Raw genomic sequence first — 23,094 nt, 5'->3', positions numbered from 1 at the left:
TGCTTTATAATATTCTTCAAGCTTGTACTGTACTAATGCTTCAGTTTGCTAGTTAAAGCTCATATTTTGAGATATTATGAAGGTGTTTATCATAAAGAGGTGTATGGGGTATATTAAAAAACATACAAACTCAGCACTATGCTGCAGCATTGGTGCGCAGCAGCGTTAGCCCTAAGACCAAGAACTGAGTGATAACATGACCACTAAATGCTCAGTTCATGGTCTGCCTGGAGAGGAGAGTAGTGACTATCTGTCACTGCTCTCCATTCTGCTTCTCCAGTGTTCACTGAAGTACCCGGGAGGGGGGAGGCACAGCTGCCTTCAGTTCTCATGCTGGGAGCCAGAGCCAGCTGTGAATCAGACAGCTGGGTGGATCCCAAAAATATGGACGGTATCCTTCCAGACCCTAGAGCAGCTCTGTCACATCACTATACTGTAAGTTCAATCTAAAGTCCTGTACACGTGATCAGAATAGTGTACAAAAAATACAGATTTTGAAACGATTGTACAATAATCTGGTCGTTAATGCACAACTTTCGTCAGAAATATTCAGAAGGGACGTGACAATACAATAAAAATACATTACATCACTTCCGAAATGTTGTTCTGTTGTACGAGAATTTCCGTACTTTAATAACCTATTTGTTTTTGATATGGAGACTAGCATGCACAAAAAAAACGGATAATTGTCTGATAATCTCATTGTGTGTACTAGGTTTAATCCATCTCTGCAGTGTGTGCGGGTGCAGGTTGCTTTACTGTTACATTACAGTGAGCGGCACAGCATCGCTCTCCCATGTCGCTAAAGTTTGCATACAGACCCATGGGTAGGAAAACTGCCCCGCAAACTTTTGCACCATCTGTATGGGCACATCTTGGCATGTGCCAAACTTTTGACACATAACTGCCAATAGCTGATACGGAATAGAGAAATGCAGAAAAAAGGTTATCTGATGCCAATTTTAAATGTGATTTTTATATAATGCAAACTACATTATATTTAGTTGTTTAGCCAATGAAAGCAGGGTTGATTTGCCACTGTAGTGACTACCTAACTGCTTAAAGCATATCTATGGTCAAAAATAAAATTCATATATGCAATGCCTGTGTGCCATGTAGTCTGGCCTACCAGTTGTAAATAAAATGCTCTGCAAGTATCCAAACATACCTTCAGAACAATCCAATAACAGGGGGCATGGCTTGCGGCTGATGGAGTAGGCAGCATGGTGTGTTAGCTCCGCCGAGAATCCGAGCTATTCTTCTGATACGGCTATCCTGATACACCCGATCTACCACTACCATGCTCTGGAGGAATTCCTTCATCACCCCTGATCCAGCAGTGCTGTATTACAAGCAATACAGCTGTGGACCTGTCCTGCAAAGGAGACAAAGACTCTTTGTCTGCACCAGAACATGGCGGGCAAGATGGCGCCAGGTCCCAGCTCAGCTAAGGAGGCATCCATGAGGATGTTTGGCAGCTCTCTGGGAAAGGGTAACCTGCCCAAAACACCTTCCTTTCTTCTGGAACTCACTGACCAGAATCCCCTTCCAGAAGACCTAGAGACTGTATGGCTAGAGGACTCAGAGCCTGCCTTATCATGGGAAGCAGTGAGTACACCAGCCCCAGATAACACAGCCAGGGCTCTGGCAGACAAGGAGCTGCATGCCCCCGAACCAACCCTTGGAGACATTTTTGCAGCAGTCACCTCCTTCTGGTTTATAATTTTTCCAGAATCTGATCCTATTCCCATAGCTCTCACAGAATTCCTGCACTTTAATCAGGGTACAACTAAATCTATGGGGGTTTGGGATGCCCTGAAGGCTCATCTGAGGGGCTTAATTATCAGGGAGATTTATTAAAACTAAAACCACAGAGTAGGAGAACCTAGTAATGCCAAGACAGAAGAGTCATAAGTTGCTGCCCCCACCTCAACATCTGAGTGTAGATGACAGGAAGCGCAGGCCCTGTATCAACAGGTCTCCACTACTGCAGAGGAGAACAAGAGATTCTTCCTGCAGCAAAAATACTTTAACAAGGGTGAAAACACAAGACACTTGCTAGCAATGATAGCTAAAGCCCAGCAGGGAACGACCCATATAGAGGCGATCCAAAATTTAGAGGGGGAAACAGTTGTTGATAAGACCAAATTCCCGAAGTATTCTCACATTTCTTCCAGGATTTTTACATGTCTAAAGTGCACCCCACACAGGAGGAGCTGGGTCATTTTTTAGGCCAGTGCTCCCTTCCACGTATATCAAGGCAAGGCCTTGAGATACTGGGGACTCCTTGAGGGCAGTGTTGCGCCTAATCGATCAGTTTGGGCAGTTGTGAGGCTTTGCTATAAACTGGAACAAGTCAGCTTTTCTCCCACTGGACCCTCACATACAGGTAGTCACTTCATTCAGATATTTGGGTATAGGTAACCGGAGACCCACGGGTCCACCAACTTTGAATCTGAAACTAATACTTCAAAAGTTCCAATACAAACATGCCAGTTGGTATAGGTTACCGCTGTCAGTAACTGGACATATAAATTTCATAAAAATTATCTGAGCCCCACAACTACTGTACATTTTGCACAATGCCCCGATCTGGATACCACAGTATTGGTCCCAGCATATAGACTCGCAATTCAGGGCTCTTATCTGGAGAGGTGGAGTGGCAAGCATTAAGCTTGCCACTCTGCAACTTCCCAAAGATCAGGGTGGAATGGCTGTTCTGCACCCACAAATGTACTATTTTGCAACCCAATTACAACACTTCACAGGTTGGGATCTTGCGATGGTTACAGACTCTTCTAGGAATCTACTCCTTGGCCATGATACAGGCTACACTGCCCTATCACATATGGAAATGTGCCTCCCTAGAGTCCCATTTAATTGTCCCACAGTTCAGCTACTAATGAAAATCTGGAAAAGGGGTTAAGAATACATTGAGACTTGGTTTCTCCGTCAAATGCCCATTTGGCAGAACCGCTTTCACACAGAATTAGCTAAGGTTGCTAAACATCCAATCTGGGAAAGGGCGGGGATTAGATTCCTCAATCAAGTGCTAAATGATTCTTTCCTAAAATCTTCAACTTCTGCGGGAATTCTTAGGGCTGAAAGGTCATCATTACCAATATATACAGCTACAGCATGCTATGCGTGGCCAGTGTAGACAATCTAACTTGAAGCTAGAGGACTCTGCGTTTCTGGAATCCATATATACTGACCCAGAGAAAAGAGGTATCATCTCTAGAATTTATACCCATCTACTACCACATGTACAAAGGCAGAGGCTTTCACACCTGTTTATATTGCACCGAGTATACCATACACCTGTACAGCTACATAAGTGGGGTAGACGTGAAACTTCCATGTGTCCAAAATGTCAGGCTCATCCGGGTGACCTCAACTATTATCTCAAGTTGGTGTGTTATTGGAACAGAATTGTCACCAAAATTAACAATGTATACCAGGTTCAGCTAGCAGTATACCCGTCGATGAGGAACTGTACCCCCCCTCCGGTGTACATCGCCCTCATGAGGCTCTTATACCTAGCTAGGAAGCTGATTGCTCGACTTTGGCTTTCGGCACAGGCCCCAAAGGAAACATAGTGGATTCAAATGGTTAATACCATCCTCATCCGAGAAAAAAAAACACCTACCATCATAAAAAAAAAAAACACTCAAAAAATGTATAAGCATCTGGCAGAGTTGGCTGAACTCACCAGAGGTGGCACCCCGGCAGATGGCACTAGACAGGTTACGGATAGGTGATTTCCTGCACTGACTTCAGGTGACCATATGAGACTATGTGTGACCTGTCAGACGTGATTTGCCTTTTCTTTATAACACAATATATTGGCTGTATACTACCAGTTGGACTGACCTTTTCTTTTTATTGTTATTTTATTTTTCTTCATTTCTGCTTGTTGTTCTGTTTGATTGTTTGCACTTCCCTTTCCAAGAGAGCTTGGAATTCAGGGCGTTATGCAATGCTTCTCGGTCACTTGCTAGATGAGTTGGCTATACAGTTACTATCATTCATTTAATGCTATGAGGATTGAAACCCTTGTCTTTCATGGATTGTATGCCTATGCAACTGCACCATGTAATGCCTTGTGTTCTATTCAATAAAAATCAATTTTTTTGATAAAAACAATCCAAGAACACCCACTCCATTGAATGCAGTGATACCAAACCGACATGCCTTTTGAATGTCAACAGCCGGTGTCACCCATTGTATAGCTACAGCTGTACATCTGAACGTTCTAAGCGTCCAGACATTCATCTGTGAAGTCGACTGAAATCCCACCATTAGGATAGGACATGGCTGCTGTCCATGATGCTGCAGTGCTGAAAAGGAGGGTGCTCAGCAAGGACAGACATTAGAGGAAATCATCTTTATGTGATGTCATCAGTGAGCAAACATTGGAATATGTAGTCCTGAGAAGTGGATGGGAAGGAGCTGCAAATGTACACACAGAAGACAGGAAGTAGGGAAAGTGACAGTTGACAGTTGGATGACAGGCAAAGATCACATCATGAGAAGTGATTTGTTTAGGTAAGGCAGTATTTTTAGGTCAAATTTTACTAGTGGATTTGTACATTGATGATGTTATAACAGCAAGATATATTATGACGCTAGATACCCTTTAGGTTCCATTCAAACCTGAGCGTAGCAATTTTACTGGTGTTTTTCTTAAGCTTTTTTACAACTTTTTAGGCTGGGTTCACATATATGCGAATTGGACGCTGGTTTCTCCGCATTCCAATTTGCATTATAGGCGAGTGTGACCGTCTCTCAATGGAGCCGGTTCACACAGGTCCAGTGTGGCCGCGTAGCAGATTGCATAAGGGATCCTGCGCATATTTGGGTCCGGTTCAGGTGCGAATTCAGGTAAAAATTTGGTACTGAATTGCACCTGAACCGGTAAACAGACATGCACCAGACCCCAGACACGAACCCACGGTCGCACATATGTGAACCCAGCCTAACGCATTTTAGACCCAACCCAGCCCAGCCTAAAGCATTTTAGAAGCGTATTACAAGTGTTTACAGCTTTAGGCATTTTTGTTTGGTCTATAGAAAGCACTAGAGGGAGAGGAAATTAGGGGTGGAGAGCTGCTGTTTGAGCAGAAAATGAGCAGAAAAGTGCTCGTAAAAACACTCACGTCAGGTGTTCTATTGAAGTCTATGAGGCCAAAAACGCTTGTAATCTGCCAAAAAGAAGCTCATGTACTTTTTTGAGTGACAGACCTTTTGCTTCAGGCGTCAGAACGCTCAGATGTGAACAGGGGCCAATGAAATGTACGGGACTGGCTTGTTGATCGTTTTAGAGCTACGAGCTTTAAGACTATTGAGACTATTAAGGCTAAGGTGTGAACGGGGCCGTGTACACATGGTCAAACTTTCCGGCAGAAAAGGTCAGACGGAATCATTCCATCGGATATTCCGATCATGTATGGGCTTCATCTGACTTTTTCTTTTGAAAACTCTGACGGAGCTAGAAATAGAACATGTTTTAAATCTTTCCCATGGAATCAATTCCTATCGTAAAAACTGTTCGTCTGTATACTATTCCGGCGGCCCAAAAACGACGCAAGGGCAGCTATTGGCTACTGGCTATTGAACTTCCTTTTTCTAGTCCCGTCATATGTCATCGCGTTCTAAATGATCGGACTTTGGTGTAATCGTGTGTAGGCAAGTCCGTTTCAGCGAAACTCCGTCGGAAAACCGTCAAAGTTTATTCTGACGTAAAAACCAGACGTGCGTATGCGGCATTATAGCGGTACTGAACCCAAAAACAAACATTTATTATATTGCAGCTTACCAATTCCTATATGTGGTAGCTGCATTAGTTTTATTTTGTAGACTTTCTTTCTTCAATTTTCACTTGGTGATCCGGCCAGTACCTCTGTTGTTTTTCAAAAGCACAAGCTTTCCAGCAGAATGTATCAGTTTACAGGGATAACACAAACCAATTGACACTGGTTCCCCATAATTAAGCTCCAGGAGGCAGAGCGAAACATGTTGGGGCATGGCATCACCAGAGCCTAGGCTGAGACTACCACATATTTTCCTATTAGTGGAATTGCAGCGATGTGTGGCTTGAGGGACTTATCCTTCACTACATGCTGATGTTTGGACCCAGGACAAGCTACGTTCCCAGCTGGCACTCCCAGCAGTTGGCAATTGGTTAGGATCCTTTAGGAGCATGAGCGGCAACCACATTTGTACATAGGTTAAAAGGAGTTATTAAAATGATCAGGTTTTATTTATTTATGTTAAATCTATCTCAAAAGGGAAAAAAAGTTTGCTCGAAATGATTATAAAGTGTGAACTGGAGTTTGGCTTCCATTTGTCAGTGTATTGAAATCTGCCAATACATTTAACACTACCCTCCCCACAGACTGACAATGCTGCTGCCTGCTGTGACTCCTGTGCTCATTCATGCAGAGCTGTGTCTCATTAATACAGGAAGTGTGTTAATGGCCAGATCACCAGGTGAAAACTGAGGAAGAAAAGCTAAAGAAAAGAAAAGTGATGCAGCCACCACATCTAATGATTTGTAAGCTGCAATATATATTTTTTTGGTTTTGGGTTTAATACCACTATTGAGTTAAAATATCAACAACTCACGGATTGCATTGTTTTCAATGATTCAGATGACATTTATGCCCCGTACACACAATCGGACTTTCCGACAACAAAACCATGGATTTTTGTTTGAAGGGTGTTGGCTCCAACTTGTCTTGCATACACACGGTCACACAAATGTTGGCCAACAATTATGAATGTAGTGACGTACAAGACGTACGTGATATCTCCATTACGAGTGCTAGTTATATCTCTGGCTCATACTTGATTCCGAGCATGCGTGGACTTTTGTCTGACGGACTTGTGTACACACGATCAGAAAGTCCGACATCGAGAACCTGCTAGCCAACGAAAGTGCGACAACAAATGTTCGATGGAGCATGCACATGGTCGGACTTGAGAGACTTGAAAGAAGGAGCAGTAAAGCACAGCCATTGTGTAGTACTGCAAGGAAGGAAGCAGTGTATGCAATGAATAATGCAGCTACCAAATGTATCTACTATATAGCTGCATCATAGGCATGTGCACAGGGTGTGCCAGGGCACACCCTAATCACCCCGTATGGTGCAGATTCCGCTTGCGTAGACCCCTGATATTTCACCAAAGCCCCCTAACAGGGCTCCTAAAAAAAGTAATAAACAAAATTGGAAATAATAATAAAATAATAAAAATAAAAATGACTGACACCATCCACTGCCCTACTGACAACAATCTCTGCTCTACTGACACTGTCCACTGTCCGTTGCTCTACTGACGCTGTCAGTATACAGTATATACATGTGCACACAAAGGTTAATGTGTTTGAGCTTTTGGGTGCACACCCCAATGCAATAGGCTGCGGACACCTATGAGCTGCATACTATACAACAAAAGGCTTTAATGAACACACAAAAGAATGATTTAATGATTCAAGCTGATTTCTTTACATGTTTATCTTAAAAACTCAAAGAAAGACTATAAATGGCAAATATTACTAGAAAAGCCTTGTTTTGTATAGTGCCAATAGTTCTTTAATTGCAAGGGTAGGAAACCCTGGGGAGATGTTGCAAGGTAAATTTAGGTACATAAGGGCTCAATTACGCTTGTGATGGGGGATGGTAAAAATAGATGGCTGAGGCATATTTTTACCGCACACCTTAAGCTGCATAGTCATACTCTCTGTTGCATTCTGTGTGCCATGCACACAGTTACAGGTTGGTAATATGGACTTTACAAGGTTAAAACAGGATAGCGAGGAGTCAACGCCTCCACACCACCTGTCAAATGCAAAGCCTGCTGCAAGTATAAACTTAGCCTTAGGGTGCCTTGTTTACATGGCATCAACATTTGAGCAGTGTGTACAGAAAGCAATGTGAACAAGGTCTTACTTTCTAAGGTATTTCAGATGGAAAAGGTTATAGCTAGACCCAAAAAAGGAAATTAATCTAAATGATGCTATTTCTGTAAATTATTTATTCAATGTGATGGACTCACCCGGGACAGAGGCTTTTGGAGGGGGATTGAATTCTGGGCCCTGGATTTTGGGGGAACGGCGTTCTTTGTGAGCTGTATGCCTGCGGACCCTTGAGGTGGTGTTACTTGAGGTGGTGTTACTTTGCATACTGTTAGAAGATGCTGATGTCAATAACTCCAGCCACCTGTCTGTTATAATGTAAATAAGTCTAGTATGCCTTCTAAGAGTCTTTCACCCATTGTTCTTTGTGCTAATTAACCCTGTTATCAGACATCCCAACAAGCAAAAATTTTAGGGAGGTGGCGCTCCGTCCCCCTCCTACTTTAAGACAACTAGAGGATGATCAAATAAAATGGAATCAGTACACAGAGGTTTACTTCTTCTGAGAGATATTAAAGGAACACTCTAACCACCATGACCTCAACAGTGATTTGAAGTGGTGTGAGAGAGAGAGAGAGAGGGGGGGGGGAGAGAGAGAGAGAGAGAGGGGGAGAGAGAGAGAGGGGGGGGAGAGAGAGAGAGAGAGAGAGAGGGGAGAGAGAGAGAGAGGGGGGGAGGAGAGAGAGAGAGAAAGAGAGAGAAGAGAGAGAGAGAGAAGAGAGAGAGAAGAGAGAGAGAAGAGAGAGAGAAGAGAGAGAGAGAGAGAGAGAGAGAGCCCTATAAACACGGGGTATGATACGCTGTGCCTGCCCTGCTGTTTCTCGCCTCTTCAGGGGCGGTGTCAAGGAAGAGGAGGTGGTGTTTGTTGAGCTCTTCTTTTGAGTCCCACGCTCTCTCGGGCCCCGGAGCCTATCTGCCCTTGGCCCGCTGATTACTGCTGTGTGTGGCAATGGATGCATGTCCAGCGGCCCCCTGCACCCCAAGGCGATGCGGTGCTGATTGCTGCTGTAGTACGACCAGCCCCGTGCCTGTTTGCCCCCACTAGATGGCCATCAAACTGGGGACAGTATACCAGCACCCCTTTAGGTTTTGCACCCAGCCCCAAGGTGGAAGCCCTGCCTGCCTCTCCCCACGCTATGCCACTGATCACATAGCCACCAGGTAGGGGAGGAGTAGAGGACGAGGCACAGCCACTGACAAGCTCCAGGTGCCTCTCTCCTCCCAATGCCTGGAGAGTAGGTAAGCCTGCAGCCCTGGATCAGCCCTGCAGCCGGGATATTTCACCCCACTTGCGGGTGTCCGGGAGCTGCAGCTGAAATGCAGGAGGCTCCCGCACCTCGCGGGAGACTTGGGATGTCTGTGATATTGTGTGAAGAAGTTCTGTGTTGATATTTATGATAATGTGTATTGTATAGTCAGTGAGCTAGAAGATGGCAAGTCTACCCTGAAAGGTCATATCTCTGAGCCACCAAATCTGGGTAAATGATTAAATAACTAGCTCATGTTAATTAGGTTTCTGGTTACAGTTTGTATTGTTAGCCTTCTGTATATATTTGTGTGTCATCTCAAATAAAACAGTCCATGTTCAGCAACCAAACGAGTATTGTCTTGTTGTGTTTGTTAGCGGTTGGAATATCTGATATCTATATTCAGACTGGGAGGAAGCAGTAGATGATGAAAGCACTCAAGTGGAGTGTGGAACGTTTTGTTACAGTCATTTTCCAATATAAAGAGCACTTCTTCTATACAAGGTTAAAATACAACCTTAAATATTTAAGATTCCTAATGTTCAACACTGTAATTACTTAAACCACCTTCGACATTAAAACATTATCAAAAGTACAGATATAAACCAATATGGAAACAAAAAAGCATTACACTTTACTTAGCTGCACAAATATAACCAGTGTCTTGATTATAAAGTGGATCTAAAGAACAGATTCCAAGACTTGTAAGTCTTAAAAGAGAGGTTTAGGTTTTAAATTAAACAAACAATTATGCACTGTACACACGATCGGACATTCCGACAACAAAATCCATCTGACTTTTTCCGACTGATTTTGGCCCAAACTTGTTTTGCATACACACGGTCGCACAAAGTTGTCGGAAAATCCGACACGTACAACGAGACTTTAAAACGGGCCAGTAGCTAATAGCTTTTGTCTCATAATTTATTCTAAACATGCGTGGCACTTTGTCCGTCGAAATTGTCTACGCACGATCGGAATTTAAACGATTGTATTTTGTTGTCGGAAAATTTTAGATCCTGCTCTCAAACTGTGTGTCGGAAATTCCAATGGAAAAAGTCAGATGGAGCCTGCACATGATCGGATTTTCTGACAACAAGATCCGATCACTAATTTTCCATCGGAAAGTCCAACCTTGTGTACAGGGCATTATACTCACCTAGGTGGATGCAGCGTTGATATGATGCTGCATCTGTCCCCTGCTGGCTCTGTAGTGAGAACTGAGCGATCAAAGACCACTGATCACTCAGTTCTCCCCCTACGCTCTCTTTGAGAACCTGCTAGCCAATATTTGTTGGGGGAAAGTTCGACAACAAATGTTCAATGGAGCAGAGAGACAGAAAAGAATAATACCGGGATGATGTAGGTGCAGGCATCATCCTAGTATAACCACTGAAACCTGAGGACATACACTTGGGTGGGTAGTGGTTAAAAAAAAAAAAACACACTACGGCCCCCGATGTAGATCCATCAATCACAATGTCTGCCGATGGGCATGCTGGGCTATCGACGCCACAGGGGACAAGGCCACCAGGTGACTTTTCTGGGTGGCCCCACCCCTTAGTTATATAAGAACTGTCAGATGGTGGAGCAGGCAGACGGTGCGAGCTTTCGGTGCAAAACTAAAATAAAAGTTTTGCCTTTAGTTATACTTTAAAATGTTATTAAACCCAAAACAGTGAAATCAGTCTGTATATGCAGTAAAGCATGCTTGTTATACTCACTGTGGAACCTAAGGGGTTAATCCTCTGCATTGTGTAAAAAAGATGTTTGATCCTGTGTTTTCTGATCCTCCCCTTTTTCCACTGTCCCCAATCCATCTCCTGATATAACAGAGCCCTGGGGGGAAGCTTCATATGCTTAGCTTGGTGTGTATTGCTAGAGAGTTTTTTTTTACTTGGGAGGGTGTATGTGATCAGCACAGGGCCAATCAGCACTGTCCAGACAGAAAGCCAGGAGTCATGCAGCCACATAGGACAGTCAGAGGAGAATGAAAACTCCTCCTACAAGCTTTGACCAGACACTGATAGAAGTCACAAGACTGCTATATACTCCTGATGAGAAAGGGTATTTAGCAGTTTATATTTACTAAAATAATTGCATTTCCATGTTCTGTGTACTCTGGGAGACCAGATATAGTGAATGCAGGGTCCTAGGTTTAGTAACACTTTAGGTCATTTGAAAGAAAGTTTTAGCTTTAGCATAGTTGCAGTATTTTATGTTCAGGATCAATAAAATTATTTTTACTTGTTTGGAATTGTGCTTTTTCTATAACCCCCCCTTAATATTTACAGTGGTGTGAAAAAGTGTTTGCCCCCTTCCTCATTTCCTGTTCCTTTGCATGTTTGTCACACTTAAGTGTTTCGGAACATCAAACTAATTTAAACAATAGTCAAGGACAACACAAGTAAACACAAAATGCAATTTGTAAATGTAGGTGTTTATTATTAAGGCCGGGTTCACACCGCTGCGGGGGGAGAACCGGATGTGATTCGCACAGCAAATCACATCCGATCTCCGTAGCGCTGCGAGTTCAGCCATACAGATAGTATGGCTGAACTCGCAGCGGTCCCGCAGCAAACTCGCACGGGACCCTTTTTTGGGTCCGCAACGGAATCGGATCGCATGGGGGTTCACACCATGCGATCCGATTCCTGTGCGAGTCGGCAGATCGCACTGCGATATGCCGACGGATCTGGGGGTGTCATTAACATAACATTGACACCCCCAGCCGTCCGCATAGGGCAGTGTGAACTGCCGGCGGGAGGTATGCGATGCGGGAAAACGCCGCGGATTCGCGGCGTTCCCGCATCGCAGCAATGTGAACCTAGCCTAAAGGTGAAAAAAAATCCAAACCATCATGGCCCTGTGTGAAAAAGTGATTGCCCCCCTTGTTAAAACATACTATAAGGCCCCTTTCACACTAACGTCCCGTTCAGGCCCGCCTGTCAGTTTTTCAGGCGGACCTGAACGGGTGCTCCATAGAGGTCTATGGAGCGTCGGATGTCAGCGGTGACATGTCCGCTGACATCCGACCCGCTCCGATCCGAAAAAGTGTGACGGAGGAAAAAGCTATTTTTCCATCCGTCTGCGGATCGGATCGGATGACGACGGGCACTGCGGTCCGTCGTCATCCGATCTCCCATAGGGGAGAGCGGCGCTGTGACAGGTCCGTCCCTGCACAGTGTGCGGAGACAGACCTGTCATCTCCCTGCTCAGCGGGGATCGGCGGAGTGATCCCCGCTGAGCAAACGGACATCCACGGGGCGGATCAGAACTGATCCGCCCCGTGTGAAAGGACCCTAACTGTGGTTGTCCACACCTGAGTTCAATTTCTCTAGCCACACCCAGGCCTGATTATTGCCACACCTGTTCACAATCAAGGCATCACTTAAATAGGAGCTGCTTGACACAGTAAGGTCCACCAGAAGATCCTTAAAAGCTACACATCATGCCGAGACCCAAAGAAATTCAGGAACAATTGAGAAAGAAAGTAATTGAGATCTATCAGTCTGGAAAGGGTTATAAAGCCATTTCCAAAGCTTTGGGAATCCAGCGAACCACAGTGAGAGCCATTATCCACAAATGGCGAAGATATGGAACAGTGGTGAACCTTCCCAGGAGTGGCCGGCCGCCCAAAATTACCCCAAGAGCGCAGCGACGACTCATCCAAGAGGTCACAAAAGACCCCACAACAACGTCCAAGGAACTGCAGGCCTCACTTGCCTCAGTTAAGGTCAGCGTTCATGCCTCCACCATCAGGAAAAGACTGGGCAAAAATGGCCTGCATGGCAGAGTTCCAAGGAGAAAACCACTGCTGAGCAAAAAGAACATCAAAGCTCGTCTCAATTTCTCCACAACACATCTTGATGATCCCCAAGACTTTTGGGACAACATTCTGTGGACCGATGAGACAAAAGTGGAACTCTTTGGAAGGTGTGTGTCCAAGTATATCTGGCGTAGAAGGAACACTGCATTTCATAAAAAGAACATTATACCAACAGTAAAATATGGTGGTGGTAGTGTGATGGTCTGGGGCTGTTTTGCTGCTTCAGGACCTGGAAGACTTGCCGTGATAAAAGGAACTATGAATTCTGCTGTCTACCAAGAGATCCTGAAGGAGAATGTCCGACCATCTGTTCGTGTACTCAAGCTGAAACGAACTTGGGTTCTGCAGCAGGACAATGATCCTAAACACACCAGCAAGTCCACCACCGAATGGCTGAAGAAAAACAAAATGAAGACTTTGGAGTGGCCTAGCCAAAGTCCTGACCTGAATCCTATTGAGATGTTGTGGTATGACCTTAAAAAGGCCGTTCATGCTCGAAAACCCTCTAATGTAACTGAATTAGGACAATTCTGCAAAGATGAGTGGGCCAAAATTCCTCCAGGACGCTGTAAAAGCCTCATTGCACGTTATCGCAAACGCTTGGTTGCAGTTGTTGCTGCTAAGGGTGGCCCAACCAGTTATTAGGTATAGGGGGCAATCACTTTTTCACACAGGGCCATGATGGTTTGGATTTTTTTTCACCTTTAATAATAAACACCTTCATTTACAAATTGCATTTTGTGTTTACTTGTGTTGTCCTTGACTATTGTTTAAATTGGTTTGATGTTCCGAAACACTTAAGTGTGACAAACATGCAAAGGAACAGGAAATGAGGAAGGGGGCAAACACTTTTTCACACCACTGTATGTTGGCCTTTTGACAGCCTTTATAAAACAAGTAAGGAAATATTTGATGCCGACAAGGCAAAAAACGTGTTGGAATATGTGCTGGAAATCAGGTCTGAGGAATGGTTTGTGAGCGTGTCAGCAATGTTAGAACATGATATGACAAGATAATCACCCATCTACTATGCTGACTCTGCTGCTGTGTCTCTTCAAACAGGATTGGGATACTGGGAGAACCAATGAAACAGTTTAACCGTCACAGTCTACTGCCGATCGGTGACGAAGAAGAGGAGATGAAAAACATGGCTTCCTTTCATTCTAGTCCTCACTCTCCCATCCGCCCTGCCACTGGACGTCACAGCCTGGTCTCTAGAGCTACAACTGAGGCTGCCTACTCTGACACTGAATAACAACTGTCATAGTGATCCATGTATTCATCAACCAAGGACAAGTGATTATTTACATGAGTGATGTTCACTGGACAGCTGGGTTAACCTAGTGTGGGCATATTATCTGTTAACCAAAAAAATGACAATATATACAGTATATGTAGTAATATGGGAACTAGGGATCACCAGCCAGCCACCATTTGTAAAAGCAGTCTTTATTGTCCACTCAAAAACTATTAAAATTGCTTCCTTCAGCAAAACCAAAGAAAACAGTCCATAATTGTGGTATAATGAAAATTACACGTTGGCTCACCTCCAGTACACCAATCCCACATCAGGGTTTAGGGTTCCTGCCTGCCGCAAAGGCTGCAGGAGTTCAGCAAACAGCATCTCAGTTGCCAGACAGTACCCACTTACTCATAGATTGTAAGCGCTAAGGAGCAGGGCCCCCTGATTCCCCCTATATTGAAACCGTACTATCTACCCTCATGTTGTAAAGCGTTGCATATATTTTTGGCGCTATATAAATCCTGTATAATAATAATAATAATAATAATAGTAATAATAATAGCTGTGCGCAACAAAACTCTACCTCACAGACACCTGATGACCGTTTCCTGTTCCTTTTTAGGACCCTCCTGCAGATGGGTAAACCATTTTGGGACCAAAGTCCCTGTAATCAAGGATGGAGGCTCTTTCCCACCCCTCACTCCCACGCCAATCCTGAGATGAACCGACAAGCAGTCTATGCATTTAAAAACACATCCACTCCTTTTTTCGAAACATGCTATTACGTTGGCTAGAATGAGCTCCTGTGCAAGTCTGTTCTACATTTTTACAACTCCTACTGTAAAGAACTCTTTCCTCTTTTCCACCAGGCACAAAGAGCCCCCCTAGTCTTTTGCAATGATCTGCAGGCAAACAGCTAAACACACAGGTCAGTTATATATCAGGGAGCTTATTTTAATAGCCAAAGGACCGAACAGTGAAAGGAGAAGCAGCAAAGTGATGGGCTCATCCATCTGTCATTCTGCTCTCTCCTTCTATCAGCACGGTCCTTATTATACAATGACGATGCAGCAAAACTGCATCTATGTGCTGCTTCTCTCTTTCCCAATCTGAACTCTGCTATACAAGGGATTGTAGAAGGTTGTTACCAGGTTAAATTCAGATATCCACACTGCTTGCATTAAAAAAACAAAAAACATCAAGATATATTATTGAACACACATTTATGTCTTTTATATTGATTGGATAAAACAACAAGCTTTCATTGACATACTTAGCACTTTCATGCATGTGCATTTATGCAGCTTCACTGAAGTGGGTCTTCATCCAATATGTTTGTGTTGTCACAGACAGCTCCGGGTCTTATACTAATGATCAGGAGCTGGGTGGACCAGCTGTCAATCACATTATTGCTGTGATATTCTGTGATTAGCTATCACAGTGATCAATCACTTTGCAGCCCACTCCTGTACTCCTTCTCCTCTTGAATGGAGAAAAAGACACATTGTAGAATCCTTGCTAAAGGAGCAGTTTATAAACAAAAAGCATGTGAATACAATAAAATCAAGATAAAATAGCTAGGGTTAGATTTAGGTCAGGTTTAGGGTCTCGGTCAGGGTCAAAGGTCAGGGACAGTGTGTTTTAGGTAGGATTAAAAAAAGAAAAAAAGAAGTTTTTTTTTTTAAGTTTGTATCAGTATCAATTAGTGTCAGTGTGTTTTAGGTAGAATAAAAAAAGTAAAATATGCACTATTGTTTCTGATCCTGCTATAGGTACAAACTACGAATGTGGTATTGCTGTGATTGTCAGGAAAAGGAGAATCTGCTGTGGGTTGTTCTGCAGTGGTGGCTTATGGTAATGGCAGGAAATGTATGGCTAAATAAAAAAAGATTTTTCTTTTTTTTTCTAAAAATAACAATTTGTATATATCTATTACCATTTACCACAAAAATGGTAATGGCCAAAAAGCTTGGAATTGGAATAAATTGGGCTCTTCCAGCACTTACATTGATTAAAGGTTTTGATTTTTTTCCCCTAAAATAATAAAAATTCTATACTTGCCTGCTCCGTGCACATGTCACAGCTTTGCCCTGCCCCTCACTCGCTCGCTCGTAGTTGCGATCATATGTACAATTTTACTAACACATGTCAAAGTTGCAAAACTAACTTTGTGAACTAGGATTTGTTTTACCTTTGTCATGAAGGGGTTAACAGGCCTAAAGCAAGAGATGTACAATGTTAGAGTTTACATACACTGAGTACTGGGACAAATTCCTTTAACATTCAAAGCGGAAAAAGGTGCGCCCCCGGTTAGCTGTGAAATACTTCAGCAATATAGGCTGCAGACCCTCCCCTTCCCCCCTCCTGCTGCTAAAACACCCAGTGAGGCAGTAAAAAGCCTGCTCTAAAAATGGTTGTTATAATAAAATTCTTTTAACACTAACATTGGCATACACAAGCAATCATCTTTTCAACAAATAACAGTAATATTGCATATAGAACACTAGAGGGAGCATCAAATGCAAGCATTAACTACAAGCACGAACGCAAACTACTACTTGTTGTGCTGTGAGGACATCTAGTGGTAAACAATGAGTATGGTAATGGTGCTGCTAGTGGCAGATTTTTTTTTTAACTATATAATATTTTTACTTTCTGCTATGAAACATGTCCAATAAAAAAAAGTAAAAAAAAAAAATCAAATGTATTCGTCAATTTAGGCCAATATTTATTCTGCTACATGTTTTAAAATAGCGTGTATTCATTGGTTTGCACAAAAGTTATCGCGTCTACAAACTATGGGATTTTTTTTTATACTAGTAATGGCGATGATCAGCGGATTAACTACACACCGATATATGTTGTGCGCCGCAGGTCCCGCGAACACGATGTCCACATGGCATGGAGAGGCAGAACGAGAAGATGACTATTTAAACAAGGCATTTCCCTGTTCTCAATATATATTAGGGGATTGCGCCTCCTAGTTTAATAATCCCCCCCACCTATAAAAATAATTTTTCTCAATATGTGCCTAAACACACTGGTGATCACTATGCTACCTTAGTACGTTGTGAACCCCCAAAGTAGCCCCCAAATATACAAAAAAACACTATTTATATCATCAAATATATGTGCAAATTAATGTCTGAATAAATCATAGCCCTCCATATGCAATGGTTATTTCAATATCTCCAACTGTTTCACCTCAATCCCCATTCATCTTCTAAATGGGTAATCCACATGTGTTACCAAAGGGAAAACCAAAATCGTGCCACCACCACCTTGTAGAATGGCCACTCACCAGACTCCACCAAACAGTAAGCCTTTGGTTCACTCAACGGATAACCAATCCTCAATGTACTTCTCCCATTAGCAATTCCTCAATATCCGTATGTTCATACAAAATGAAATAGAACCAATATAGTGTAAAACCGTTTCACCTTTAATTAGGAAATCATTTAAAACATATTGCACTCACATTTCAGTGTGTCTGTTAGCCGACACCAAGCTTATCCAGCTATAAGAACACAGCATAGGATCTGGCAAGTCAACGATGTTCCGCAGGTGGTTCTCTCCTCCCTCCACCTAACCGACCTGTTCCTGGCTATTTCTCAAGGACAGTATGTCTCCCACAGCTTCTTCTCTCTTTTTCTTTTTACCCCCTCTGCAACCTCTTCTTCTACTCCGTTTTTTATTCTGCCATTTTCTTGGGTGGGTCTCATCGTTCCTATTTCCCCCGGCTGTTTGCTCCCTACATACTCCTGTGGGTGTTTGCTCCCTACATACTCCTGTGGGTGTTTGTTCCCTACATACTCCTGTGGGTAACGATTCCCTCCCCCTCTGCTCGTTTGAAAAATAGGTGTTAGATACCTGGTGTAGAAGCCCGACTTGTAGAAGGAGACCTCTCTTACAACGCTGGTTCAGGAGCCACTGGAATTGGAACAGTGGTCTTGAGAGCACAGTGGGTAGGAGTGCCTGCTGGAATAGGGCTGCTGGAACTGATCCCTCTGGATGGCTGGACGGCTGGCGGACCAGGGCTGGAAGTTGATAGAAGAGCTGAGGAATGCAAGCAGCAGCTACTGGAGCTGATGAGAGGAACCACAGGCACAGCAGAACACTGAACAGGCAGCAGGCTGGAGCAGGGTCGGATGGTCTGGGTCAGTAGGCGAGCAGACAGGTGATAGCATCAGGCAAAGGCAGCGTTGGTAAAACTGGCAGAGGTCGGCAACGGAATCACAGGCAGAAGTGGTAGCAAGGTCAGGCAGGCCGGGTCGGGTTTGGAGAAGGCGGAGAGGTCAGACAAAGCCGGGTCGGTAACAGTAGTGGGTGATCAGGTTCAGGTTCAGGTAGTTAGATCCACAGGAGCTGAGACAAAACAGCGCCGCACCAGCGCACTAGGAGAACCTTTAAGCGTTCAATGGCGGCAAACAGCGCTATCGCGTCCACGCGCACACCCGCGCACCACTCGTGCACGCGCTGGCAGTACATGCTGACGCCCGCCAGTGTGAATACGCTGAGGCTCAGGTCGAGAAAAAATGGGTCCAAAATTGCCCCCCGGCCCTTTTATCCCAAAATGGGTCTAAAATGACTAAAATTGCACCCCCGCCCCTTTTATCCCAAAAATCCTGCCTCTCTTCCTTGCAGTCCATGCTGGCTGATCCTGATGGCCTTTTCTCAAAGGGCTGATTCACAGCCGTATATACAAAATTGCACCCCCGGCCCTTTTATCCCAAAATGAGTCCAAAATGACCAAAATTGAACCCCGGCCCTTTTATCCCCAAATGGGTCCAAAATGACACAAAATTGCAACCCCAGCCCATTTACCCCAAAAAGGGTCCAAAATGACCAAAATTGCACCCCCTGCCCTTTTACCCCGAAATGGGTCTAAAACGACAAAAAATCACACCCCCGGCCCTTTTACCCCAAAAAGGGTCTAAAATGACACAAAACTGCACCCGGCCCTTTTATCCCAAAATGGGTCCAAAATGAGACAAAATTGCACCCTCGGCCCTTTAATCCCAAAATGAGTCCAAAATGACCAAAATTGAACCCCCAGCCCTTTTATCCCAAAATGGGTCCAAAAAGACACAAAATTGCAACCCCAGCCCTTTTACCCAAAAAAGGGTCTAAAATGACACAAAACTTCACCTCCGGCCCTTTTATCCCAAAATGGGTCCAAAATGAGACAAAATTGCACCCCTGGCCCTTTTACCCTAAAAAGGGTCCAAAATGACACAAAAACGCACCCCCGGCCCTTTTACCCCGAAAAAGGTCTAAAATTACCAAAATCGCACCCCGGCCCTTTTATCCCAAAATGGGTCCAAAGAGACACAAAATTTAACCCCCGGCCCTTTTACCCCAAAAAGGGTCTAAAATGACACAAAACTGCATCCCGGCCCTTTTATCCCCAAATGGGTCCAAAATGACACAGAATCGCACCCACCCCCGGCCCTTTTACCCCGAAAAGGGTCTAAAATTAACAAAATTGCACCCTCGGCACTTTTATCCCAAAATGGGTGCAAAATGAAACAAAATCGCACCCCCGGCCCTTTTACCCCAAAAAAGGGTCTAAAATGACCAAAATTGCACCCCCTGCCCTTTTACCCCGGAATGGGTCTAAAACGACACAAAATCACACCCCCGGCCCTTTTACCCCAAAAAGGGTCTAAAATGACACAAAACTGCACCCGGCCCTTTTATCCCAAAATGGGTCCAAAATGAGACAAAATTGCACCCCTGGCCCTTTTATCCCAAAATGAGTCCAAAATGACCAAAATTGAACCCCCAGCCCTTTTATCCCAAAATGGGTCCAAAATGACACAAAATTGCACCCCCGGACCTTTTACCCAAAAAAGGGTCTAAAATGACCAAAATTGCACCCGGCCCTTTTATCCCAAAATGAGTCCAAAAAGACACAAAATTGCAACCCCAGCCCTTTTACCCCAAAAAGGGTCTAAAATGACACAAAACTGCACCTCCGGCCCTTTTTATCCCAAAATGGGTCCAAAATGAGACAAAATTGCACCCTTGGCGCTTTTACCCTAAAAAGGGTCCAAAATGACACAAAACTGCATCCCCGGCCCTTTTATCCCCAAATGGGTCCAAAATGACACAGAATCGCACCCACCCCCGGCCCTTTTACCCCGAAAAGGGTCTAAAATTAACAAAATTGCACCCCCGGCCCTTTTATCCCAAAATGGGTCCAAAATGAAACAAAATCGCACCCCCGACCCTTTTACCCCAAAAAGGGTCTAAAATGACCAAAATTGCACCCCCTGCCCTTTTACCCCGAAATGGGTCTAAAACGACACAAAATCACACCCCCAGCCCTTTTACCCCAAAAAGGGTCTAAAATGACACAAAACTGCACCCGGCCCTTTTATCCCAAAATGGGTCCAAAATGAGACAAAATTGCACCCCTGGCCCTTTTACCACAAAAAGGGTCCAAAATGACACAAAAACGCACCCCGGCGCTTTTACCCCGAAAAAGGTCTAAAATTACCAAAATCGCACCCCGGCCCTTTTATCCCAAAATGGGTCCAAAAAGACACAAAATTGAACCCCGGCCCTTTTACCCCAAAAAGGGTCTAAAATGACACAAAACTGCACCCCCGGCCCTTTTATCCTAAAATGGGTCCAAAATGAGACAAAATCGCACCCCTGGCCCTTTTACCCCAAAAAGGGTCCAAAATGACACAGAAACGCACCCCCGGCCCTTTTACCCCAAAAAAGGTCTAAAATTACCAAAATCGCACCCCCGGCCCTTTTATCCCAAAATGGGTCCAAAATGACACAAAATCGCACCCACCCCAGGCCCTTTTACCCCGAAAAAGGTCTAAAATGAACAAAATTGCACCCCCGGCCCTTTTACCCCAAAATGGGTCCAAAATGACACAAAATCGCACCCCGGCCCTTTTACCCCAAAAAGGGTCTAAAATTACCAAAATTTTACCTCCGGCCCTTTTATCCCAAAATGGGTCCAAACTGACACAAAATCGCACCCCCGACCCTTTTATCCCAAAATGGGTCCAAATCACACAAAATCGCACCCCTGTCCCTTTTACCCCAAAAAGGGTCTAAAATGACCAAAATTGCATCCCCGGCCCTTTTACCCCAAAATGGGTCCAAAATGACACAAAATCGCACCCCCGGCCCTTTTATTCCAAAAAGGGTCTAAAATAACCAAAATTGCACCCCCGACCCTTTTAGCCCAAAAAGGGTCTAAAATAACCAAAATTCCACCCCAGGCCCTTTTACCCCAAAATGGGTCCAAAATGACACAATCGCACCCCCAGTCCTTTTACCCCAAAAAGGGTCCAAAATGACACAAAAACGCACCCCCGGCCCTTTTACCCCGAAAAAGGTCTAAAATTACCAAAATCGCACCCCGGCCCTTTTATCCCAAAATGGGTCCAAAGAGACACAAAATTTAACCCCCGGCCCTTTTACCCCAAAAAAGGGTCTAAAATGACACAAAACTGCATCCCCGGCCCTTTTATCCCCAAATGGGTCCAAAATTACACAGAATCGCACCCACCCCCGGCCCTTTTACCCCAAAAAGGGTCTAAAATTAACAAAATTGCACCCCCGGCCCTTTTACCCCAAAAAGGGTCTAAAATGACACAAAACTGCACCCGGCCCTTTTATCCCAAAATGAGTCCAAAATGACCAAAATTGAACCCCCAGCCCTTTTATCCCAAAATGGGTCCAAAATGACACAAAACTGCACCCCCGGACCTTTTACCCAAAAAAGGGTCTAAAATGACCAAAATTGCACCCGGCCCTTTTACCCCAAAAAGGGTCTAAAATTAACAAAATTGCACCCCCCCCTTTTACCCCAAAAAGGGTCTAAAATGACACAAAACTGCACCCCCGGCCCTTTTATCCCAAAATGGGTCCAAAATGAGACAAAATCGCACCCCTGGCCCTTTTATCCCAAAATGAGTCCAAAATGACCAAAATTGAACCCCCAGCCCTTTTATCCCAAAATGGGTCCAAAATGACACAAAACTGCACCCCCGGACCTTTTACCCAAAAAAGGGACTAAAATGACCAAAATTGCACCCGGCCCTTTTATCCCAAAATGGGTCCAAAAAGACACAAAATTGCAACCCCAGCCCTTTTACCCCAAAAAGGGTCTAAAATGACACAAAACTGCACCTCCGGCCCTTTTATCCCAAAATGGGTCCAAAATGAGACAAAATTGCACCCCTGGCCCTTTTACCCTAAAAAGGGTCCAAAATGACACAAAAACGCACCCCCAGCCCTTTTACCCCGAAAAAGGTCTAAAATTACCAAAATCGCACCCCGGCCCTTTTATCCCAAAATGGGTCCAAAGAGACACAAAATTTAACCCCCGGCCCTTTTACCCAAAAAAGGGTCTAAAATGACCAAAATTGCACCCGGCCCTTTTATCCCAAAATGGGTCCAAAAAGACACAAAATTGAACCCCGGCCCTTTTACCCCAAAAAGGGTCTAAAATGACACAAAACTGCACCCCCGGCCCTTTTATCCCAAAATGGGTCCAAAATTAGACAAAATCGCACCCCTGGCCCTTTTACCCCAAAAAGGGTCCAAAATGACACAGAAACGCACCCCCGGCCCTTTTACCCCAAAAAGGTCTAAAATTACCAAAATCGCACCCCCGGCCCTTTTATCCCAAAATGGGTCCAAAATGACACAAAATCGCACCCCGGCCCTTTTACCCCAAAAAGGGTCTAAAATTACCAAAATTTCACCTCCGGCCCTTTTATCCCAAAATGGGTCCAAACTGACACAAAATCGCACCCCCGACCCTTTTATCCCAAAATGGGTCCAAATCACACAAAATCGCACCCCTGTCCCTTTTACCCCAAAA

At 44.3% G+C, this 23,094-nt stretch overlaps 1 protein-coding gene across 3 annotated transcripts in view; it reads left to right on the top strand.

Annotated features, from left to right (window-relative positions):
• The window catches only part of PPP1R36 (protein phosphatase 1 regulatory subunit 36), a 114,202-nt gene extending 97,522 nt beyond the window's left edge, over positions 1–16,680 (top strand). For all 3 annotated transcript variants that reach the window (XM_077464333.1, XM_077464332.1, XM_077464331.1), the window contains one exon: positions 14,057–16,680. In XM_077464333.1, the coding sequence (XP_077320459.1) occupies positions 14,057–14,249 (193 nt within the window). In that variant the 3' untranslated portion in view covers positions 14,250–16,680. The remainder of the gene's footprint in view (positions 1–14,056) is intronic.
• The last annotated feature ends 6,414 nt before the right edge of the window (positions 16,681–23,094 follow it).

This window comes from Lithobates pipiens, unplaced genomic scaffold, assembly GCF_037356315.1.
Source record: "Lithobates pipiens isolate NorthernLeopardFrog02 unplaced genomic scaffold, aLitPip1_a1.2 Scaffold_30, whole genome shotgun sequence".
NCBI classification, from domain to species: Eukaryota; Metazoa; Chordata; class Amphibia; order Anura; family Ranidae; genus Lithobates; species Lithobates pipiens.
This window is presented reverse-complemented; position numbering and strand designations above follow the sequence as displayed.